Source organism: Rhinatrema bivittatum, chromosome 5 (genome assembly GCF_901001135.1).
Source record: "Rhinatrema bivittatum chromosome 5, aRhiBiv1.1, whole genome shotgun sequence".
Classification (NCBI taxonomy): Eukaryota; Metazoa; Chordata; class Amphibia; order Gymnophiona; family Rhinatrematidae; genus Rhinatrema; species Rhinatrema bivittatum.
Genome location: NC_042619.1, coordinates 26,949,644 through 26,970,013, shown reverse-complemented (window position 1 = coordinate 26,970,013; position 20,370 = coordinate 26,949,644). Strand labels below are relative to the sequence as shown.

Sequence of the window (20,370 nt, the reverse complement as noted above, 5' to 3'; positions counted from 1 at the left end):
ACGGGCATCAAGGACGTTCCGGGAATCGAAACATCGGGATCCCGTCGATGACTATGTTTCTGTCGATGCTCGGTGCTCTTTGTTTCAAACACCAATGTAGATTTTATGGATGACCGAGATGGCACTGGTGATAATCGGTCACCAGTTCCGTCCGGACGACGTTTCCAAATAACTAACTTTTTAGCCACTCCAGCCGGAGACGACAGAGTCAATCGACATCGATGGCATCAATTGAATATTGAAGATATGTTCCATCTTTTCTTGAAGGACCCGTCTACCTTTAGCCGTCATTTCGGCACATTGTGGACAGGTGGATACATTATGAGCCTCGCCCAAGCACAAAACACACTCGACATGTGGGTCAGTGATGGACATGGTTCGAGGGCAATTCGGGCATTTTTTAAAAACCCGTTGCCATTTTGAAGGCCGGACAGCTGTTGACTGCCTTCTAATTGAAAAGTTTTGTTAAACAGTATCGACCAGGAATAAAAGAGTACTCACCGATCGATGGTGAAAGGGAGACCCCTATGAAGGGGATGAATTTGAGAAATATTTTAATTTTTTTCTGAGGAAAAACTGTGTGAAAACTATCGCACAGGACTCCTTCACCCCGATGCTAACTGCAGCGTGGAAAAACGAAGACTGAAGGGAGACTCCTGTGGCTCAAGGGATCATGGCATGCTGGGCATGCTCAGTGGGCTCAATGTGCCAATCAAAAGTTTCTAGAAACTTTGACAGAAAGTTTTCCGTGATAGGGCTCCGTCCAGTGTCATCACCCTTAGTGAGGACTATCATCCTGCTTGTCCTGGGATAATAGTTGTAATGTATTGTATTTGACACTGTTAGTCAACTCTTTGTCATGTGTGCATTATCCTTATATTTATATTTTATTGCAGTCCTCTATCAGAGACATTGTTTTGTATCCCGCTCTGAGCAATTAAAACACGCACTTTTTTTTTTTAAACACATTACGTTAAGGCACAGTAAAATATGAGGAACTGCAGATGAATTCTTCTAGGAGGAACCTAATTAGACAATGCCTAATCAATTCCTGAAAGAATCCTCCTGACCATGCTGACTGTGCTTTGGAAAGGCACCATGTTAAAGTATAAGGCCAGGGAGCCGGTTTCCCATGCGTACCTGCGTCTTGCCCTGCTGCCCATACACAATCTTTGTGGGGATGATTTTGGTGGTCGGCTGAATGGCAGATCCCAACCCCTTGGGCTGCGTGACAATCATTTTGGTGATGGGCCTTGTTGCTGTGATGATGGCTGGCTTGGTTCCTGCTGACATGGCCTGAAGTGCCTTCTCACCCTAGAGGAAATGCAAAAAAAAAATAAAATAAATAAAATATGCATGTGTGCTCTGCACATTACCACCTTCACCTCTTTATAGTGAATATAGCCAAAATGCCTGCTTCAAAAACTGGAGAGAGTGGCTAGTAAACTAAATGCATTAATAAAAGGAGTTGCTTGTAAATGGGAAAGAGGCTGGGTAACAACATATGTGTTATAAACTAGGTTTGTTACAGCAGAATAGAAAGGCTGTAAAAAGTGAATTATAGGAGACCATTTGTTCTAAATATTAGTAATACAGAAGTAGGTTATTAAGATCATTACAGCAGATTCCCCAGTTTCCTTGTTTAACTGCGTCATTCCAATCCTTGCAGCTACAAATTCCTTGAAGGGAAATTTTACCCTTTATCCCCTTAATGCACTTTTGTCACAGTGCTGAACATACAGCGTGGCATAACAGGGCTCACAGATGACTGGGAACAAAATTAAAAAATACTAGATCAAGGAAAACGTTGAAGGCAAGAATACAGTGCAGCATGTCCATTCTAACAGATCAATGCCTATAGGCCAACGTGCAATTGCAGGACTCATCTTCTCTCTAACGTAAAAGGAATAAATTGCCAAGGGAGGTGGAGGAGTTAAAACAGGGCACCCTCCCTTGATACTTTCCAGAAAGCATCAAAGATTTGAGGTTTGAAGTAGACATATCTAATACTTTCCACCAATTTTTTTTTGGTGGGAAGGGTGAACAAGGGTCCTTGAGAGGGCAGAATGGAGAAATTACTTACCTGATAATTTCATTTTCCTTAGTGTAGACAAATTGACTCAGGACCAATGTGTTGTATGCTCCCCTGCTAGCAGATGGAGACAGAGTCAGGTTTCAAAGCCGACATCACCTTAGAATCACCTCTGCAGTGACTTCAGCCCTTCAATATTCTCTTCAAAAGCCACTGTGGACATACTATTGGAAAACCTAGATTAAAACTTGATTAAAAACGGATAACCGTAACAGTACTCAACCAAACAAATGCTGAATCTCAGCAAGATTACAGATGCCCTGAATTAGGGATTGGGCGACTGCTTACCCATAACCTCTTGGAATCGATATTCACTTCACTGACGATACTTTAGCACCATTCTTGGACAGCAGTGGGCAGGATGTCGAGTCCATCTGTCTACACTAAGGAAAATGAAATTATCAGGTAAGTAAGTTCTCCATTTCCTAGTGTGTAGCCAGATGGACTCAGGGCCAATGGGATGTACAAAAGCTACTCTCGATCGGAGTGGGAGGCTGCCCGCGGTCCGATTAGCACCGCCCTTGAAAAGGCTGCGCCCTCTCGGGCCTGCGAAAGACCCTGCCTAGCAAGGGCCACAGAGCGAAGGCATATAGTAAGTTCTATTCTAGCTAGATCTGAACAAGGGTGTCAATCCCCAGGGTCTCTTCTGTGACTGAAGAATCAGGAAACCCTCACATTGTGAGATGCGGCTAGCAAGTCGATGGACGGGAGGGCCCCAGCAATCTACCAGTAGCTGAAAGGCTCTGGCCAACAATGCCTACTTCTCCTGGATCCAGACTCTCCCTGCTTAGAAAGTCTTCTCTGGCATTGTCGTTTCCTGCGATGTGGGAAGCAGAGATCATCTGTAGATGCAATTCCGCCCATTCCACAAGAAGATCTATCTCCAGAGACACTTGCAGGCTTCTTGGGTCCCCCTTGGCAGTTCATGTAGGCTACCGTTGTTGCATTGTCTGACATTAAGCATACTGCCTGACCCTGGAGTATGTGGCTGAACTGCAGATACGCCAGTCTAACTGCTCGGGCTTCCAGGCAGTTTATGTTCCAGCGCACCTCTTCCTTGGTCCAATGCCCCTGGGTCGACAGCTCCTAACTGAGTTCCCCAACCCCGGAGGCTCATGTCTGTCATGAGAACCAAGACTGAACAAAAAGGAAACCGTCTACAGCAAATTTATACACCTCTGTCCCACTTTCCGAGAATTGGTTTTGAGACTTGGCGTCTGAATAGAGAAGATATTTGATAATTTGATATCACTCACCCCCGAGGAAGCTACGAGTTTCGTAGCAAAACACCGGCTGCTGTCAGGTTAAGAGTGCAAGTTGATTTAATGGGAACAGATGGACATTTTAACAACCATTGCTAACCTTATTATCAAGCTTCTTGCTGTTACAAAAGCAATTTCTGAGCCGCAAATGATCATTAGACCGAATGGTTCTTCTTCACAGTAAGGACACATTGACCCGCTTGCTAATGCAGCATTCTCCAAATTTAAAATCCACATTGAGGTGATATGGAACAATACAAATAATGTAACCCTTTGTTTTGATAGCAGAGAGGTGTATAAATTTGCTATAGACAGTTTCCTTTTTGTTCAGTCTTCGTTGATATATAGGACCGAGGTTTAGTGCTCTTTTTTTGTGTGTGTCATGAGAACCAGTCAGTTTGGTGGGGCCAGGCTTATACCCTTACCCAGGTGAGTTTCCTGTAGCCAGCACTGGAGCCGAGAACATACCTCCATCGATAGGTGGAGTCGAATCTAATAGTCTCGAGACAAGGGATCCCAACGTGACAGAATGGAGCATTGGAGTGGTTGCATGTGTGCCCTCGCTTCCGAATAGGAGTGATCCCTTAAAGGGCATCTTTGTGAGGTTTGCCTTTTAGGTCATGTCCGCTGACCAATTTTGCAGCCATAACTATCTTCTGGATGCTACTAACTGAGGCCACTCCTATAGCCAAGGCACGGACTAGGTCAGAACTTGCATGAGCTAAAAAGGCAGCGGCGGGCTCCACAGGCTCTCTGGAATGTGCCCGTGAGTCATCTGCCTCTCTCGAGATAAGCAGGCACGAGCAAGCCACCAGGGCACAACAGGAAGCAATCTGTAAAGTCATTGCTGTTGCGTCAAAGGCTTGTTTAAGGATGGACTCCATCTGCCTATCATGCGCATCCTTTAAGGCCGCTCCTCCCTCCACTGGGATAGTTGTCTGCTTCAAAACGGCGCAGACCAGGGCATCCACTTTAGGGAAAAACAAGCATTCTCTCGCCAACAAATCTAGTGGGTATAGAGCTTCCAATGCTCGACCACCTTTAAAACTCACTTATGAGGCATCCCATTCCAGGTCAATCAACTCCTGGATGGCTTCCAGCATCGGAAAATAGCAAGAGGCTTTCCGTAGAGACACCAGGATGGGATTCTTGTTTGGTTCCGTACCAGGAACTCCCGAAGTTTTCAGGATTTAGGCAACCAGGGCTGGCAATTCATCTCTATGGAAAAACTAACATGGGCCGATATGGCTCCAAACCTGGTGGGATTTCCCCATCTTCCAAGGAATCTGGATCCCCTTCTTCGTCCTTGGTGTCTGGGACTCTGCCAGAGATACCCTTGGTGAGACATGGCATGTCTTGAGGCCTGCCGATAGGGAGGCCTTACCGGCTGGGGTTCTGCCCGGACAGGGGCAGGTGAAAGACTGCGCCTGTAGAAAGCTTGAAGGTCTTGAAAAAAATTCCACCTAACAGAAGGCCGCTGGGTCCATGCCTAGCCCAGGAGGAACTAGGGAAGGTGCCACTGAATTTTCTTCTCCCATGGTAGACCCAGCCCCAGGATTACTCAGATCCGGGGTACTACTGGTTAAGTTTGTGGCTGACCCATCCTCTGAATGGAAGGAGCTGGGCTGAGCAAAGTCCTGGGTCTCCTCACAGTGCTGACATAGTTAAGAATCAAGATCAGACTGAATAGCTCTAATATGGCAGGCTGCACAAAGGAAAGGAAAATTGGTTCTTACCTGCTAATTTTCGTTCCTGTAGTACCACAGATAAGTCCAGATGCTGGGTTTTGCCTCCCTTCCAGCAGATGGAGAGAGAAAAACTTGTAAAGCACCCCCTATTAGGCCATCTGCATCTCCTCAGTATAAACAGTCTCAAAGCAGAGAACTATTAAAATATTCAGACTAACTTGGCAGATCAACAAGACAAACTGGTAATAAGCCCAAACTTGAGCAACCGGAATATAGAAAAGAGTAACATGTCATCTTCTTCAGTACTAGAGCGGACTCTCCAGGAAAAGAACTGAACCCTCTTTCTGGGAGGGCGTCTGGACTGATCCGTGGTACTACAGGAACGAAAATTAGCAGGTAAGAACCAATTTTCCTTTCCCTGTACGTACCCGGATAGGTCAAGACTGCTGGGATGTACCTAAGCTTCCCTACACAGGTTGGGACCCTGAGAGTCCCGCTCGAATGATTCCACTGCCAAAATTGTTAACATTCGGAGCCTGGACTTCCAATCGATAATGACGAGCAAACGTATGCAACATCTTCCAGGTCACCGCTCTGCAAATTTCTTGCAGCGAAACTAACATTCAGCCGATGAAGCGGCCTGAGAACACAGTGAGTGTGCTTTCAGTCCCTCGGGAACAGGCCTGCCTCTGCAGATGTAAGCAGACACAATAGCCTCTTTCAACCAACGTGCAATAGTTGCCTTAGATGCATGTTGGCCTTTCTTTGTACCATGCCACAAGACAAACAAATGATCAGAAACCCGGAAGGAATTTGTGACTTCCAAATAACACAGGAGAACTCGGCAGACGTCTAAGCACCGCAATTCCCAAGCATGCGGCGCTTCCTCTTCCAAAGCCGAAAATGCGGGAAGCTCCACCAATTGGTTAACATGAAAGGAGACCACCTTCGGTAAAAAGGATGGAACCATCCTAAGGGAGACCCCAGAATCTGAGATACGCAGAAAAGGTTCCCTACAGGAAAGGGCCTGAAGCTCAGACACTCTACAAGCGGAACATATCGCCACTAGAAATACAGTCTTTAACATGAGATCTTTCAAGGTAGCTTGCTTCAACGGCTCAAAGGGGGCTTCACCAAGACCCTGAGGACCAGATTAAGGTTCCACGAAGGACAAACGGAACGGATAGGGGGGCGGAGACCTCAAAGGAAGCGGACAATATCCGGTTGAGACGCTAGAGACGTACCATGTACCTTACCCAGAAGACACCCCAAGGCAGCTACCTGCACTCATAGGGAATTGAAAGATAACCCTTTGGCTAAGCCTCTTTGCAAAAACACCAGCACTTGAGTGATGGAAGCATGATGGGGAAAACTCCCTAATCCTTGCACCAGGATTCAAACACCTTCCAAACCCTATCATAAGTCAGTGAGGTAGATGACCGTCACGCTTGGAGAAAAATGGTAATCACGTCCTCCTGATAACCTTTTTTCTCAACTGCCGACTTTCAAAAGCCAGGCCGCTAGACAAAAGTGATCCACCTGATCAAAAAATATAGGGCCCTAACGTAACAAGTTGGGAAGATGACCTAACCGCAGGGGAGCGTCCACCGAGAGATTGACAAGATCCGCGAACCACGGGCATTGGGGCCACTCCGGAGCTACCAGAATCACCTTCCCTGGATAGACCTCCATGTGGCAAAGCATCTTGCCGACCAGGGGCCAAGGTGGGAAGGCGTAGAGAAGAACAATGTTCGGCCATGGCAGCACCAAAGCGTCGACTCCCTCTGCCCAGTGTTCCCTTCTGCGACTGAAAAACCGAAGGACTTTGGCATTCCTTTGAGTTGCCATCAGATCCAGATGTGGAGGACCCCATCTGCGAACCAGGAGATCCATGTCTTTGGAGAGTTCCCACTCCCCTAGGTCGATTGTTTGCCAACTCAGATAATCCATCTGCACATTGTCGGTGCCCAAGATGTGCGATGCCACCAGAAGAGCAAGATGTTCTTCCACCCAGATCATGAGCTGTTCCGCCTTGGCGGCCACCAGCTGGCTCTTGGTACTGACCTGGCGGTTGATGTAGGCCACCGTTGTTGCATTGTCTGGCAGTACTCTGACCACCCGATTGCGCACCAACGGTAGAAACTGTTGTAGAGCCAAGCAAACTGCTCTTGTTTCCAGGCGATTTATCGACCAGCTCATTTCCTCCGAGGACCACTGGCCTTGCACAGCTCGTGACTGACATACTGCTCCCCAACTGAAGAGGCTGGCATCTGTTGTTACTACCACCCACTGGGGGACCTCGAGGCTCACCCCACGCTGCAAGTTCTCTGGAATCAGCCACCAGCCAAGACTGGATGTGGCGGATTCTGTGAGCAGTAAGGGGGCCTGAAACTCCTCAGACTTCAGGTCCCAACGGGAAAGTAATGCTCTCTGTAGAGATTGCATATCAGCAAACACCCATGATACCAACTCCAGGGTGGACGCCATGGAACTGAGGACCTGTAAGTAGTCCCAGGCCTTGGAGAGAAGAAGGAACAAGAGCCATCTGGCTTGCTGCATCAGCTTGGAGATCCGATCCGCCTGAAGAAACACCTTCCCCACACGAGTGTCGAACCTGGCTCCCAAGAAGCCGTATTTGCACATAGCAGATGGCTATGTGCAAATACGCCTCAGTCAGGTCCAAGGACACCAAGAATTTGCCTGTGCGCACCACCACAATGACGGTACGCAGGGTTTCCATCCGGAAGCGTGGAATCTTGAGGGCTCGGTTTACCTTCTTCAATTCTAGGATTGGAACGACCCTTCCTTCTTGGGGACGATGAAATATATGGAGTATCGTCCTATTGTCCATTCTGCCCTGGGGACCGGGACAATAGCTCCCAGAGAGACCAGATGGTCGAGGGTCTGTCGGACATTGTGTGCTTTTAAGCGGGAACCGCAAGGAGAGGTTAGAAAGATCTCGCAGCGGTCAAGCAAATTCCAATGCATAGCCTCTTATGATAGTGAGAACCCATTGGTCGGAAGTTATCTTGACCCATTCCTCATGAAAGTCGGACAGTTGTCCGCCTACCCGGGGAACCAAGGAGTGGGCCGGCTGCATCTCATTGGGTGGACTTGGCTCCTGGCATTACAGAGCTGGTACCGTCACGGGTGGGCCTGTGGCCCGCGAAAGGAATGAGACCAGGACTGCATCTACCCGCGGTCTGTCGCTTGCCGGTAACAGGAGCCCTGCTTTGTCGAAATCTCTGCTGCCCCTGGAAACGAGAACAGTCTTGACGGTAGAGGCCTGTCCTCCAGAAGCCTATGAATCTTGTTCTCCCCCAAGGACTTAATCAACTGTTCCAGGTCCTCCCCAAAGAGGTATTTGCCCTTGAAAAGTAAGGAACTCGGTTGAGCCTTGAAAGACACATCAGCCGACCAGTTGCATAGCCACAGGAGCCTTCTTGCCAAAACTGCTGATGCCATGGTTCTGGAAGATGTAGAGAAGAGGATATATAAGGCATCAGCTCCATATGCCACTGCCGCCTCCAAGCGCTCCACCTGAGCGGATTCCTGAGGCGGGATGTCCTGGGATGTCAGCAATTGCTGGACCCAGTGAAGGCTCGTCTGGAGCATAAAAGACTGCAAACTGCCACACGGATCCCCAGCGCCAAGACATCAAAAATTTGTTTCAGCAGATCCTCAAGCTTCCTGTCCTGCAGATCCTTAAGGGCCGCCACCTCGGCAACTGGGATCGTGGTCCTCTTCATGACAGCCGACACTGAGGCAGCCACCCTGGGGGACCAAAGAACCTCCAAGACCTCCTCAAGCAAGGGGTATAACTTGTTCATTGCCCTCCTCACTCTAAGGCCTGCCTCCGGGACCTCCCATTTGTGGGTCATCAACTGCTGAAGCATGGGATGAAGAGGAAAGGTCTTTGATAGACCCCGTAATCCTGCCAGGACCGGGTCCATGGAATCTGGAGTGGCAGTGTCTTGTGGAAGATCCACACCAAGCTCCGCCAGAACCCATGGGATAAGTAGTTCTAATTCCTCTCGATGAAACAGACGAACCACCTTTGGATCATCGCCCTCTAACGGTATCCTTTTCTCAACATCTTCCTCTGGATCACCTCCCGGAAAGGCCGGAGGACCTGACAGCATATCTGAAACACCTGTGGCCGCCACTGTAGGGCTTGAGGCTCCATCTTCCGGGAGGGCTAAGCCCCTCAACTTTTTGACACGGAGCGACACCTGGGATTCCTGACAGTGAGCTTTCTGCGGCGGACCCTCGGATCCCCCCTGCAGGGTTACCCCCGGCTGCTGGCTCTGAGTAGCTAAAAATACTTTGTGCATTAAAAGCACAAAGTCCAGGGAAAATGTGAAGGACCCCTCCCCCCTCTGGGGGATCGGGCCCATCATCCAAATCATGCATTGTGATCCTGGGCGACCTTCGGGCTGCCGGGAACTGGTGACAGCGCCAGCAGGAGCTCTCCTCCCCCCCAATGCCCTTTTCTGCGCTGCTGCAAAGGTTTCCAAGATGTCCGCCGTTCCCGCGCTCAGCGGGAACAGATTGGCCCCAGCTATCTGATCGGCTATCTGCTTGCTTGTGCCCGGGGCTTTGGCAGCTGCTCCGAGGGACCTTCCCCGCCTGGAAGACAGCGCACACAGAGCCCAGAGCAAGAGAGCCACAAGGCAGGCTCCCTGCAGGCCACTCATCGTGTCGGTCGCAGCATCGTTAAACAGGGGAGGGGGGCCCCCCGAGGGAAACACGCGGCCAGGCAGAAAGTCTACCCGCAGGACAGACACAGCACTCCGAACGCTCCTTCCACCTTGGGATCGTCCGAACAACAGACCTGTCTCCTGGTCTTCTTTCCAGCACCGGCTCATCGCTTGCTTTGTTTTTTGTTTTTTTAATACTGATTGTAGGGCAGAGGGGGGAGGGACTAGACTACCGATATCCCCACCGATGCCTTGCCGACTGGGAGCCCCGCGGGGTCACCAACCCTGGCTCCTCACACCCTGCAACCAGGAAGGATGGCTTCACTGGGACCTGCCAACCCCTGGGAGGATTTTCCTGAGATCTGCTAGCCTGCCTTTGTTTGAATTGGCTCTCTTTAACACCTCCAAAGCAAAGGTGAAGACCGCAGGTTTTGCACCACCTCCATCTGCTGGAGATAGAGAAATACTGAGGAGATGCAAGTGGCACACTGGTCTAATAGGGGTTACACTCGACAGGTTTTTCTGTCTCCATCTGCAGGAAGGGAGGTAAAACCCAGCAGTCTGGATTGATCTGGGTACGTACAGGGAATGGCACTTTGCTGCCGGAGCCATTAGGAATGGTAATTGCATGCTCAGCCGGCTAGCACTTGAAATTGTGTGCATACCGATTTTGAGTGTCTCTGCGGGTTGAGGTGAGGCATGCACACAGCTCATGCGCCCATTACCTAAATTCTGCACCTAAGGAGTGTGTGCGTATGATCACAGATTCTGCACGCACCACGTGTACTGACACTCTGTGGTGGGCAATGGAGACGCATAAAATCGCGCGCAAGATGGAGCCGCAGTGGCCTACAACGTGGTGTGCCCACAGAGCCTAAAGCGGGGCCTAGCCCATTGGGGGGGCCACTCAACCCACTAGGAAGCCCACTTCCCCTTACCCCAATGGGATCGGGAACATTGTCAGTATGGTGCGCCAAGCATGGAGACCAGAAGACGACTTACTAATGCCCCTCCAATGTGTCTGAATCGGAAGGAATCCTCTTCTCTCTTTACTTACCTGGGTTCAGTGCTTACCAGCTGAGCACAGAGATGGTCTCCGGCTGCAGGGAGAGAGGGCTTTGGCCGTCACTGCCGTGCTCTGCTTCCTGCATCCACTGCCTTTCAGCTGCTTCAGCAGCATAGTCCACGCTGGGAGCCGGCTACTTGACTAAAGCACACCTTGGAGGGATTTTGGAAATTGCCTCAGGAATTCTCAACTGGGGGAGGGACCTTTAGGTATCACCGCAGAAGAGCGGGGCTCAATCTTTCTCCAATTGAAAGTAGAATTTCTTCATCTAAAGAGTATAATGATCCAGACAGGGAAAGCACGTCCACATCTGCTAGGAGACGGAGAGATACTGAAGGCTGAGGTCACTGCAGGGGTGTATCTAAGGTGACGTCCGATTTGAAACCTGACTCAGTCTCTATCTGCTAGCAGGGGAGCATTTAACCCATTTGCCCTGGGAAAAAGGAGGACTTAGGTTATTCTTCTATCCCTCCAACCACAGGTATTCATTAGCACAAGCATGAAGAAAAGATTCTGACAGTACCATCACCATGATGAGAAGGAGGTGTAAAGGGCTGGCACTCCCACAGGGAATATATGGAGTATTCAAAATTAATTAAAAAAAAAAAAAAGACATTTTAGGGCAGTTATACCAATAGATGGGCTTACAGTTCTCATCTGCTGTCAGTCAAAGCTAGGGATGGTAACTTTCAAATCGGTGCGCGGGCACTCTTTGGCGTATATGCGTCAGCATGTACAGATACGCAGCCATTTTGTAACTTGTACATATATATGCATATATGTTATAAAATAGCCTGACCACGAGCTTGTGTGGACCCGCCTAGGCCCGTAAATCCTGTAATTTTAAAAGGGGCGTGCGCTGTGCCGTTGTCAGTTTCATCAGTTCATCCACCAGTTCGCCCAGTTAACAGTTAGGTCCTCCAAACTCCCCTGGTTTGATAGTCTGCACTCTCCCAGTTACCCCACTCTTAAATCACCCTAGTTATGAATAGTTTTCCTTTTTTAAACTTACACCTCCAGAGTAGAAATAAACTTACACACCACTGGACTTGGGCGCGCGCCCAGGCACGAAAGTATTTATGCGCACATTTCTTGCCCTCGCCCTGTCCAGCTGCTTTTTGAAAACTTTGGAGATGTTCGCGCAGCGAGAGATACGTGCATATCTGGGTGGCTTTGAAAATTGGGTCGGCGCGCGTCAGCCCAACTTGGGCGCACATCATCCCCCAACCGATGCGTGGACCGGGCCTTTTAAAATTCACCTTTTTAGAGCATTTGCCAAATCAGATCAATGGCACAACTGCCAATCACTGGATTTCTACCATCCCTAGAATGTAGCAAATGGTCGCGTTGAGAGGCACAGCTCCCTGTCTTTGCCACCACTTAAAAGCACTCTCTCTTCTGCCACCTTTGCAGTCTTTGATATCAGTGAGATGCAAGAGAGAAACAGCCCCTACTAAGCAGGATGAAAAAGAAATGCCACTTTGAATCATGGGTATCCGTAAAAGCTGCCCTGGAAAGCAATGGGGCCAGACATGAAAACTCCCACTTACTCCAGCATTTAGCAGTGTGGTGACTACATTTTTGCCTGGGAGGCCCTGAATAGTAGTTCCTTTTCCTGTCGTCTTTTGCACAACAATAACATTGGGCTTGGAAGTGATCGGGATGGTAGTTATCTTTGTTGTAGTTCCTTGAAGAAGATACAAAGAAAAGTAGTTATTGATTGGAAGATGCATAAAAAAAATAAATAAAAATCAAGTTTACAGATTTAAAGATATAATCTCCAAAAAAAACACAAAAACACAAAACCAATCACATCACATGCTTGATATACACAGATTTTCCCCCAGGTTGTTTTTAAATTTATTTAATCCCTGGCAAAAAAAATTTTTTTACACTTTTTAAAAAATTAGGATCATGCAATAATACTTTAAAAGCAACAGGGTACTGCCATATGTAATCTTCTACACTTGGGTCACACATCTGCTGCTCACACTGCTTTGACACCTAAGAACATAAGAAAATGCCATATTGGTACAGCATTAACCTAGGCTTCTAATGGGACCTAGAAATAAGTTCCAATAGGTGTTTGTAATCTCTGTGGTTTGACTGTGTGACAAGTGTAGAAACACTAAGAAAGCAGAGGATGGACTATTTATTTTTAAATTCACTTAATAAAGCCTCTAACAAATATTTACTAAGCATTTACAATCACAAAAGAAATCTATCCCGCTCTTATATCCATCCATTATACCCCCTTCAACACCATCACAACCAAAGGAAAATTGGTTCTTACCGGCTAATTTTCGTTCCTGTAGTACCACGGATCAGTCCAGGCTGCTAGTTTTGCTTCCCTTTCAGCAGATGGAGACAGAGAAAAAAATTGAAGAGCACCCCTTCTTAATCTGGTGTGCCACCTGCATCTCTTCAGTATGAACATTACCAAAGCAGAATATGAGAACTATAGCAGATCAAGCAAAGGACAAAACAGAGAACTGTCAAAATAAACAGGAACTGGTGAAAAACTGCCAAACCCAGAATAAGAAGAAACCTGTAGCCTTCTTCAGCAAATGAGATTATCAGAGCAGACTCAAGAAAAACTGAGTGATAACCCCCTCAATGGGAAGGCATCTGGACTGATCCGTGATACTACAGGAACAAAAATTAGCAGGTAAGAACCAATTTTCCTTTCCCCTGTATGTACCCGGATCAGTCCAGACTGCTGGGATGTACCAAAGCTTCCCTATCTAGGGTGGGACCTTGAGAGTCCCGTGCGAATGACACTGCTCCCAAAGTTGCTGACATCCGATGCCCGGACATCCAAACGGTAGTGTCGAGCAAAAGTGTTTAGAGTCTTCCAGGTTGCCGCTCTGCAAATTTCTTGCGGCGAGACCAATCGGCACTCAGCCCATGAAGTAGCTTGAGATCGGATCAAGTGCACTTTCAACTCATCAGGTATAGGTTGGCCGTGACAAATGTAAGCAGAAAAAATAGCCTCTTTCAACCAAAGGGCAATGGTCGCCTTGGACGCTTTGTGACCCTTTTTAGCGCCGCTCCACAAAATGAACAGATCCGAAACCTGGAAAGAATTCATGACCTCCAGACAGTGCAACAGAACCTTTCCGACATCCAGGCGCTTCAACTCCCTAGTGTGAGGTAAGTCTGGAGTGAAATGAGAAAAAGCTGGAAGCTCCACCGATATGACTATTTATTTAAAGTTTTTCTAGACCGACATTCGTTGGGAACATTACATCGGTTTACAAATAACATGAAATACAGCGTATAGGCTTTACAAAGAACAGAGTTGAACAAAACATGAGGCAGGTTGACTAAATAACAGGGGTTGAACTGCGTAAATAAGTCAGTAATAAAGGTATAGGTATAGGTATAACGACTGAGGGGGGATATGATAGAGGTGTTTAAAATCATGAGAGGTCTAGAACGGGTAGATGTGAATCGGTTATTTACTCTTTCGGATAGTAGAAGGACTAGGGGACACTCCATGAAGTTAGCATGGGGCACATTTAAAACTAATCGGAGAAAGTTCTTTTTTACTCAACGCACAATTAAACTCTGGAATTTGTTGCCAGAGAATGTGGTTCGTGCAGTTAGTATAGCTGTGTTTAAAAAAGGATTGGATAAGTTCTTGGAGGAGAAGTCCATTACCTGCTATTAAGTTCACTTAGAGAATAGCCACTGCCATTAGCAATGGTTACATGGAATAGACTTAGTTTTTGGGTACTTGCCAGGTTCTTATGGCCTGGATTGGCCACTGTTGGAAACAGGATGCTGGGCTTGATGGACCCTTGGTCTGACCCAGTATGGCATTTTCTTATGTTCTTATGTAATATATAGGTGAAGATAACCTATTTACATAGTAGTAAGGCGAGGGAAAATAACTGCTCAAAGATATATTGAGGTTAAGGAGGAGTTGAAATATCCCTTGCAGGAAAGGGGAAGAGGAAAGGGGAAGTGGGGGCGGTGTAGGGGAGAGTACAGATGCAGCAGAGTTATTGCTGGGCGAGCATGAGAATGTATCAGGAAAATGCCTGTATGAAGAGCCAGGTTTTTAATTTTTGTAAACAAGAGTTCTTGGCGTAGGTCAGTAGGCATAGTATTCCATATTGCAGGCCCTGCAATGGATAGTGCATGCTCTTAGTAGAAGTAGTAGCGGTATGGTGAGTAAGCTTAGGTGAGGGAGTGTGTAGAGTTGCCAAGTAGTGAGATCTAGTGGGTCTGTTGGTGTTGCGGAAAGTAAGGGTGTTATTGAGCCAATGCATATTTTGGTTGTGTAAGGTTTTGTGTATGATGGTGAGGGTCTTATAGTGGATTCTATATGGGATCGGAAGCCAGTGTCGTTCTTTGAAAATGGGGGTGATGTGCTCGTTTTTGCGAGTGTTTGAGAGAATACGGACGGCGGCATTCTGGAGTATTTGGAATGGGGCGATAGTGTTTTTGGGAAGGCCTAAAAGGAGGGTGTTGCAGTAATCAATTTTCAAGAAAATAGTGGATTGAAGTACTGTGTGGAAGTCGTTGAAGTGGAGGAGGGGGGGTTTTAGTTTTTTTAGCGTTTGAATTTTGAATAGCATTCTTTCATTGTGGCATTAATACATTTTTTAGGTTGAGTTGTCAATGACGACGCCTAGGTTTCTTGCATGTTGTGTGATGGAGATTGAGGGAGGGCGTTGTGGTGAAATGATCATGAGTTCTGTTTTGGATGTGTTGAGTGTGAGGTTAAGATTAGTGAGGAGATTGAGAGGAGAGAGAGAGAGATAGATAGATAGATAGATATTTCCCAGGTTTTGAGAGCTTTAGGTAAGGAATCGGCAATAGGATTGATGATTTGTACGTCGTCTGCATATATGAATGGTATAAGACCAAGCTCGGAGAGGAAGTGGCAGAGTGGCAGTAGGTAGATGTTAAAAAGGGTAGAGGATAATGAGGAGCCTTGTGGAACACCTTGTGGTAGGTCAATTGCTTTGGAGTTGCTGTTACCTATTCTAACTTTGTATTGTCTATTTTTTAGATAGGATTCGAACCAGTGGATGGGTATTCCTGAGATGCCAATTTCAGAGAGCCGGTTGAGTAGGATGTTGTGACTTATGGTGTCAAAGGCGGAGGATATGTCTAACAGTGCAAGTATATAAGAGTGGCCTTTGTCCAATCCTTTGAGGAGGTAGTCTGTGAGTGAGATACGGAGGGTTTCTGTATTGAAATACTTATGGAAGCCAAATTGAGATGGGAAAAGAATTATTTTTTTCTAGATAGTTAGTTGTAGGTTTACTACTTTTTCCAGAATTTTTGATAGGAAGAGTAGGTTGGAAATTGGGTGGTAGTTGGTCAGTTCTGTAGGGTCAAGCTTTGGTTTCTTTAGAATAGGTTTGACTAAAGCTTGTTTAAGTGAGGTTGGAACATTTGCAAGGGTGTTTGAGCGATTGATGATAGCTAGGGGTTGGGATATTGTGTTTGGGATGGATAGGAGGTATTTGGTGGAAATTGTCTCACATGGGTGTGATAAGGGTTTCATTTTATTTAGGATTGATTAGATTTCAGTGGGAGCAGTAGTCAAGAGTTTAGGGAGGCATGTGGGTTTTTTGGAAGGGCTTTAGTGGGTAATGAGGCTGTTGGAAAACATATCATGAGTTTAGATATTCTGTTGAAAAATTAAGCTAGGTCTTCACATTTTGTTGTGGCATCTTCGTTGGCAATGGGTGTGGGAGAAGTTTTGGTAAGGTCTGAGATGTATGCGAATAAGGCTTTGGCGTTGAATTGTAAGTTATGGATTCGCTGAGTGTGGAAGTCTCGCTTGGTTTTAAGGATGGTCTCATGGTAGCTATGTAGGGCGGATTTGTATTTTGCAAGTTGTGTAAGGGAGGGGTCTTTGCACCAATTCTTTTCCTGTCTTAGGTTGCGTTTCAATGTTTTTAATTCTGGAGTGTACCAAGGTTTTTTGTGATAAGTAAGGGGTTTATATTTTTAATATGTAAGTGGAAGGCCGAGACCACCTTTGGCAGAAAGGATGGAACCGTTCTAAGAGACCACAGAATCAGAAATCCACAAAAAAGGCTCCTGCAAGAAAGGGCTTGGATCTAAGACACCCTATGAGCTGAGCAGATTGCCAAACATACTGTCTTCAAGGTGAAAGCCTTTAAAGTGGCCTGCTTAAGAGGTTCAAAAGGGGCTTCACACAAGACCCTAAGTACTAGATTAAGGCTCCAGGATGGACAAAATGAGAAGGACAGGAGGATTCTAATGCTTTGCCCCTTTGAGAAAATGCACCACATCCGGGTGTAATGCAAGAGCCCTACCATGAACCTTGCCCTATGAGACACCCCAATGCCGCCAACTGAACCCAGAGGGAATTGAAGGACAACCCTTTGACTAAGCCTCGCTGTAAGAATGCGCCACCGAAAACTGGTAGGGGAGAACGCACTGCTCGCGACACCATGTTTCGAAGACCCTCCATACCCTTACGTAAGCAAACGAGGTAGAGGTCTTTCGTGCTTGCAGAAGAGTAGTAATCACATCCTCCGGATAACTTTTCTTCCTCAATTGCCGCATTTCAAAAGCCAGGCCGCTATACAAAAGCGATCTGCCTGGTCAAAAAATATAGGGCCTTGACGAAGCAGATTTGGAAGATTACAGAATCTCAGGGGACCACCCACTGAGAGATTGACTAGGTCCACAAACCACGATTGAGGCCACTCCGGGGCCGCAAAATGAGCGCAGGGTCTCCATCCAGAAATGTGGAACTTTGAGGGCCCTGTTCACCTTCTTTAGGTCCAGATGAGCCAGAAGGACCCTCCTTCTTTGGGACCACGAAATAGATGGAGCAGTATCCCATCGTCCACTCCGCCTGGGGGATGGGAACGATGGCCCTGAGACAGTTCAGCTGGTTGAGGGTTTGGCGAACAATCTGTTCTTTCATGCGAGAGCCACAAGGAGAGACTAAAAAATGTCTTGGAGAGGCCGAGCAAATTCTAATGAGTAGCCTAGTTCTTTGATGGTTAGAACCCACTGGTCAGAGGTTATCCTGACCACTCCTCATAAAATCTGGACAACTGTCCGCCCACTAGAAGAACCAAGGAATGGGCCAACCGCATCTCACTGAGTGGCCTTAGCTCTGATGGACGAGGAACTGACCCTGTCGCAAGAGGGCCTACAGCCCCAAAATGAATGAGACTAGGCTTGTGATCTCCCAGCGGGCTGTGTCTGACCCAAAGCTGGCGCCCTGCTTTGCCAGAATCGCCGTTGCCCCCAAAAACGAGCGCTGGCCGGAAGGAAACCTCTCGAAGACTTAGGTTTATCCTCCATGAGTTTGTGAAACTTGCTCTCTCCCAGTGACTTGATCAGCTGCTCCAAGTCTTCACCAAAGAGAAACTTCCTTGAAAGGTAAAGCACCCAACTGGGCTTTGGAGGAAACATCGGTCGACTAGTTGCATAGCCAAAGGAGCCTCCTCTCTAAAACTGTGGACACCATGGTCCTGGAGGAAGTGCGCAGAAGACCATATAAGGCATCTGCCCCATACACAACTGCCGCCTCCAAGTACTCCGCCTATGCTGATTCCTGAGGCAGGTGGTCTCTGGCAGTCAATAGCTGTTGCACCGGCAGAGGCCCGCCCGGATCATGAAGCTACTACAAATGGCCGAAACTTCGAATATCCACTTCAAAAGAAGCGCCGATGGGACAGCTGCAGGCACCAACAGAGCTCCAGAGCGCACCCGACAACGAACGCCACTCCAGAGAAAAAAACCTGCCTGTTTTCAACCCGGAGCAACACTGATCAAATCTCTCTAGTGACTTACCTTTTTTTTTTTTTTTTTTTTTTTTTTACAGCAGCAACAAGAAGCAAAGAAGGCTGACAGGCTGCTTTTGATCAGGTCGGGACTAAGGGAGAGGGACCAGACTACCGGTAGTCACCCCTGGTGCCTTACCGTACTGGAGCCCCGCGGGGTCACCAACCCTAGCTCCACAATACCTACTACCAGGGAAGGATGGCCCCACTAGGTCCTACCTGATCCTGCTTGATTTTTTTATTTTTTTAAACCGAAGAATCTGTCAAGACCGCAGGTTTTGTCCCACCATCATCTGCTGCAGACAGAGAAATACTGAAGAGATGCAGGTGGCACAGCAGGTTAAGAGGGGGTGCTGTTCAAGTTTTTCTCCATCTGCTGGAAGGGAGGCAAAACCAGTAGTCTGGACAGATCCGGGTACGTACAGGGAACCCAGATTATCCCAGAAGAATCCAAACAATCATTAGGATACCAATTTTCAGAGTGACCCAAAAGCCTACATTGTCAGAGTTAGTCAACTCCAGCCCTGGACTGCCACAGACAGATCTGGTTTTCAGGGTATCCACAAGTAATATACATGAGATATTTGCATACAATGAAGTCAGTACTAGGCAAACATATTTCGTGCATATTCATTAAAAAAAAAAAAGGCCCATTTTTTGCACTCCAGGATCAGAGTTGTCTACCACTTCTGTATGCAATCTGCATTTGTATGGTTCAGAGGCAGCCCTAACAAATTTATTTATTTTATTTTATTTATTTAATAGCTTTTATATACCGGCATTAGTACGAGACATCATGCCGGTTCACATTTTAACAAAATGAGCGGAAAATACATTAGAACAGGGAGAAGGGGAGGGGAAAAAACAAAGCCAACAGGGCAACGAGAGTGCAGGTTTGAGAAGAAAGAGAGAATAAACAAATCAAAAGGCAAATTGGAAACTGAAACTAATTACAACAATTCAGCATGATAATTACAGCAGAAAAGGGCATAATATGAAGAGATTACTAACTAATTAAGGGGAGAAGAAAAGAGAGGGCACGGAGTTATCAGCAATGAAGGATGGGACATTGAGGGAAAAAAGGGGGGAAGGGCATGAGATGGGAGGAGAAGGTGGGGGGGTGAAGGCTTCAAGGGAAAGAGTGTAGAGGAAGGGCTCAAAGGCAGGGAAGCAAGGAGACTAATCTGGGTAGGCCTGTTGAAACAGCCAAGTTTTTAATTTCTTTTTGAATTTATTCGGGCAGGATTCTAAGCGTAGCATCATGGGCATGGAATTCCAACGTGTGGGGCCGGCGATAGAAAGGGCTCGTTCCCTAATAGAAGAGAGGTGTGCTATTTTCAGAGAAGGGACATGAAGGGTTTCCCTTTGTGAACTGTTCTTGTAGGGCAGCTCTGTTGCACAGCACTAAAAGGTATATCCAGCCACAGGGAGTTATGAGAGTGAATGGATTTGTGTATCGTGGTTAGTGTTTTATAGATTATTCTGAATGGTATGGGGAGCCAGTGCAGGTCTTTCAGAATAGGAGTGATATGGTCCGTTTTACGAGTGTTAGTTATGATTCTGGCAGTTGCATTTTGTAACATTTGGAGCTGTTTTGTAGTCGCATAGGGGAGTCCAAGAAAGAGGGAACTGCAATAGTCAAGTTTGGATAGGAGGGTGGTTTGAATCACAGTGCGAAGGTCTTGAGAGTAAAGCAGGGGCTTGAGTTTTTTTAAGACATTAAGCTTATAGAAACCATCTTTGAGAATGGAGCTCACATTTTTTCATGT

General features: G+C 47.0%; 1 protein-coding gene across 4 annotated transcripts in view; it reads right to left on the bottom strand.

Moving 5' to 3' along the window:
- Positions 1-20,370, bottom strand: part of EMSY (EMSY transcriptional repressor, BRCA2 interacting) — a 166,142-nt gene that overhangs the window by 55,904 nt on the left and 89,868 nt on the right. For all 4 annotated transcript variants that reach the window (XM_029602160.1, XM_029602159.1, XM_029602161.1 and 1 more), the window contains exons 12-13: positions 12,359-12,495; positions 1,141-1,314 (exon numbers count right to left, since the gene is read on the bottom strand). In XM_029602160.1, the coding sequence (XP_029458020.1) occupies positions 1,141-1,314; positions 12,359-12,495 (311 nt within the window). The remainder of the gene's footprint in view (positions 1-1,140; positions 1,315-12,358; positions 12,496-20,370) is intronic.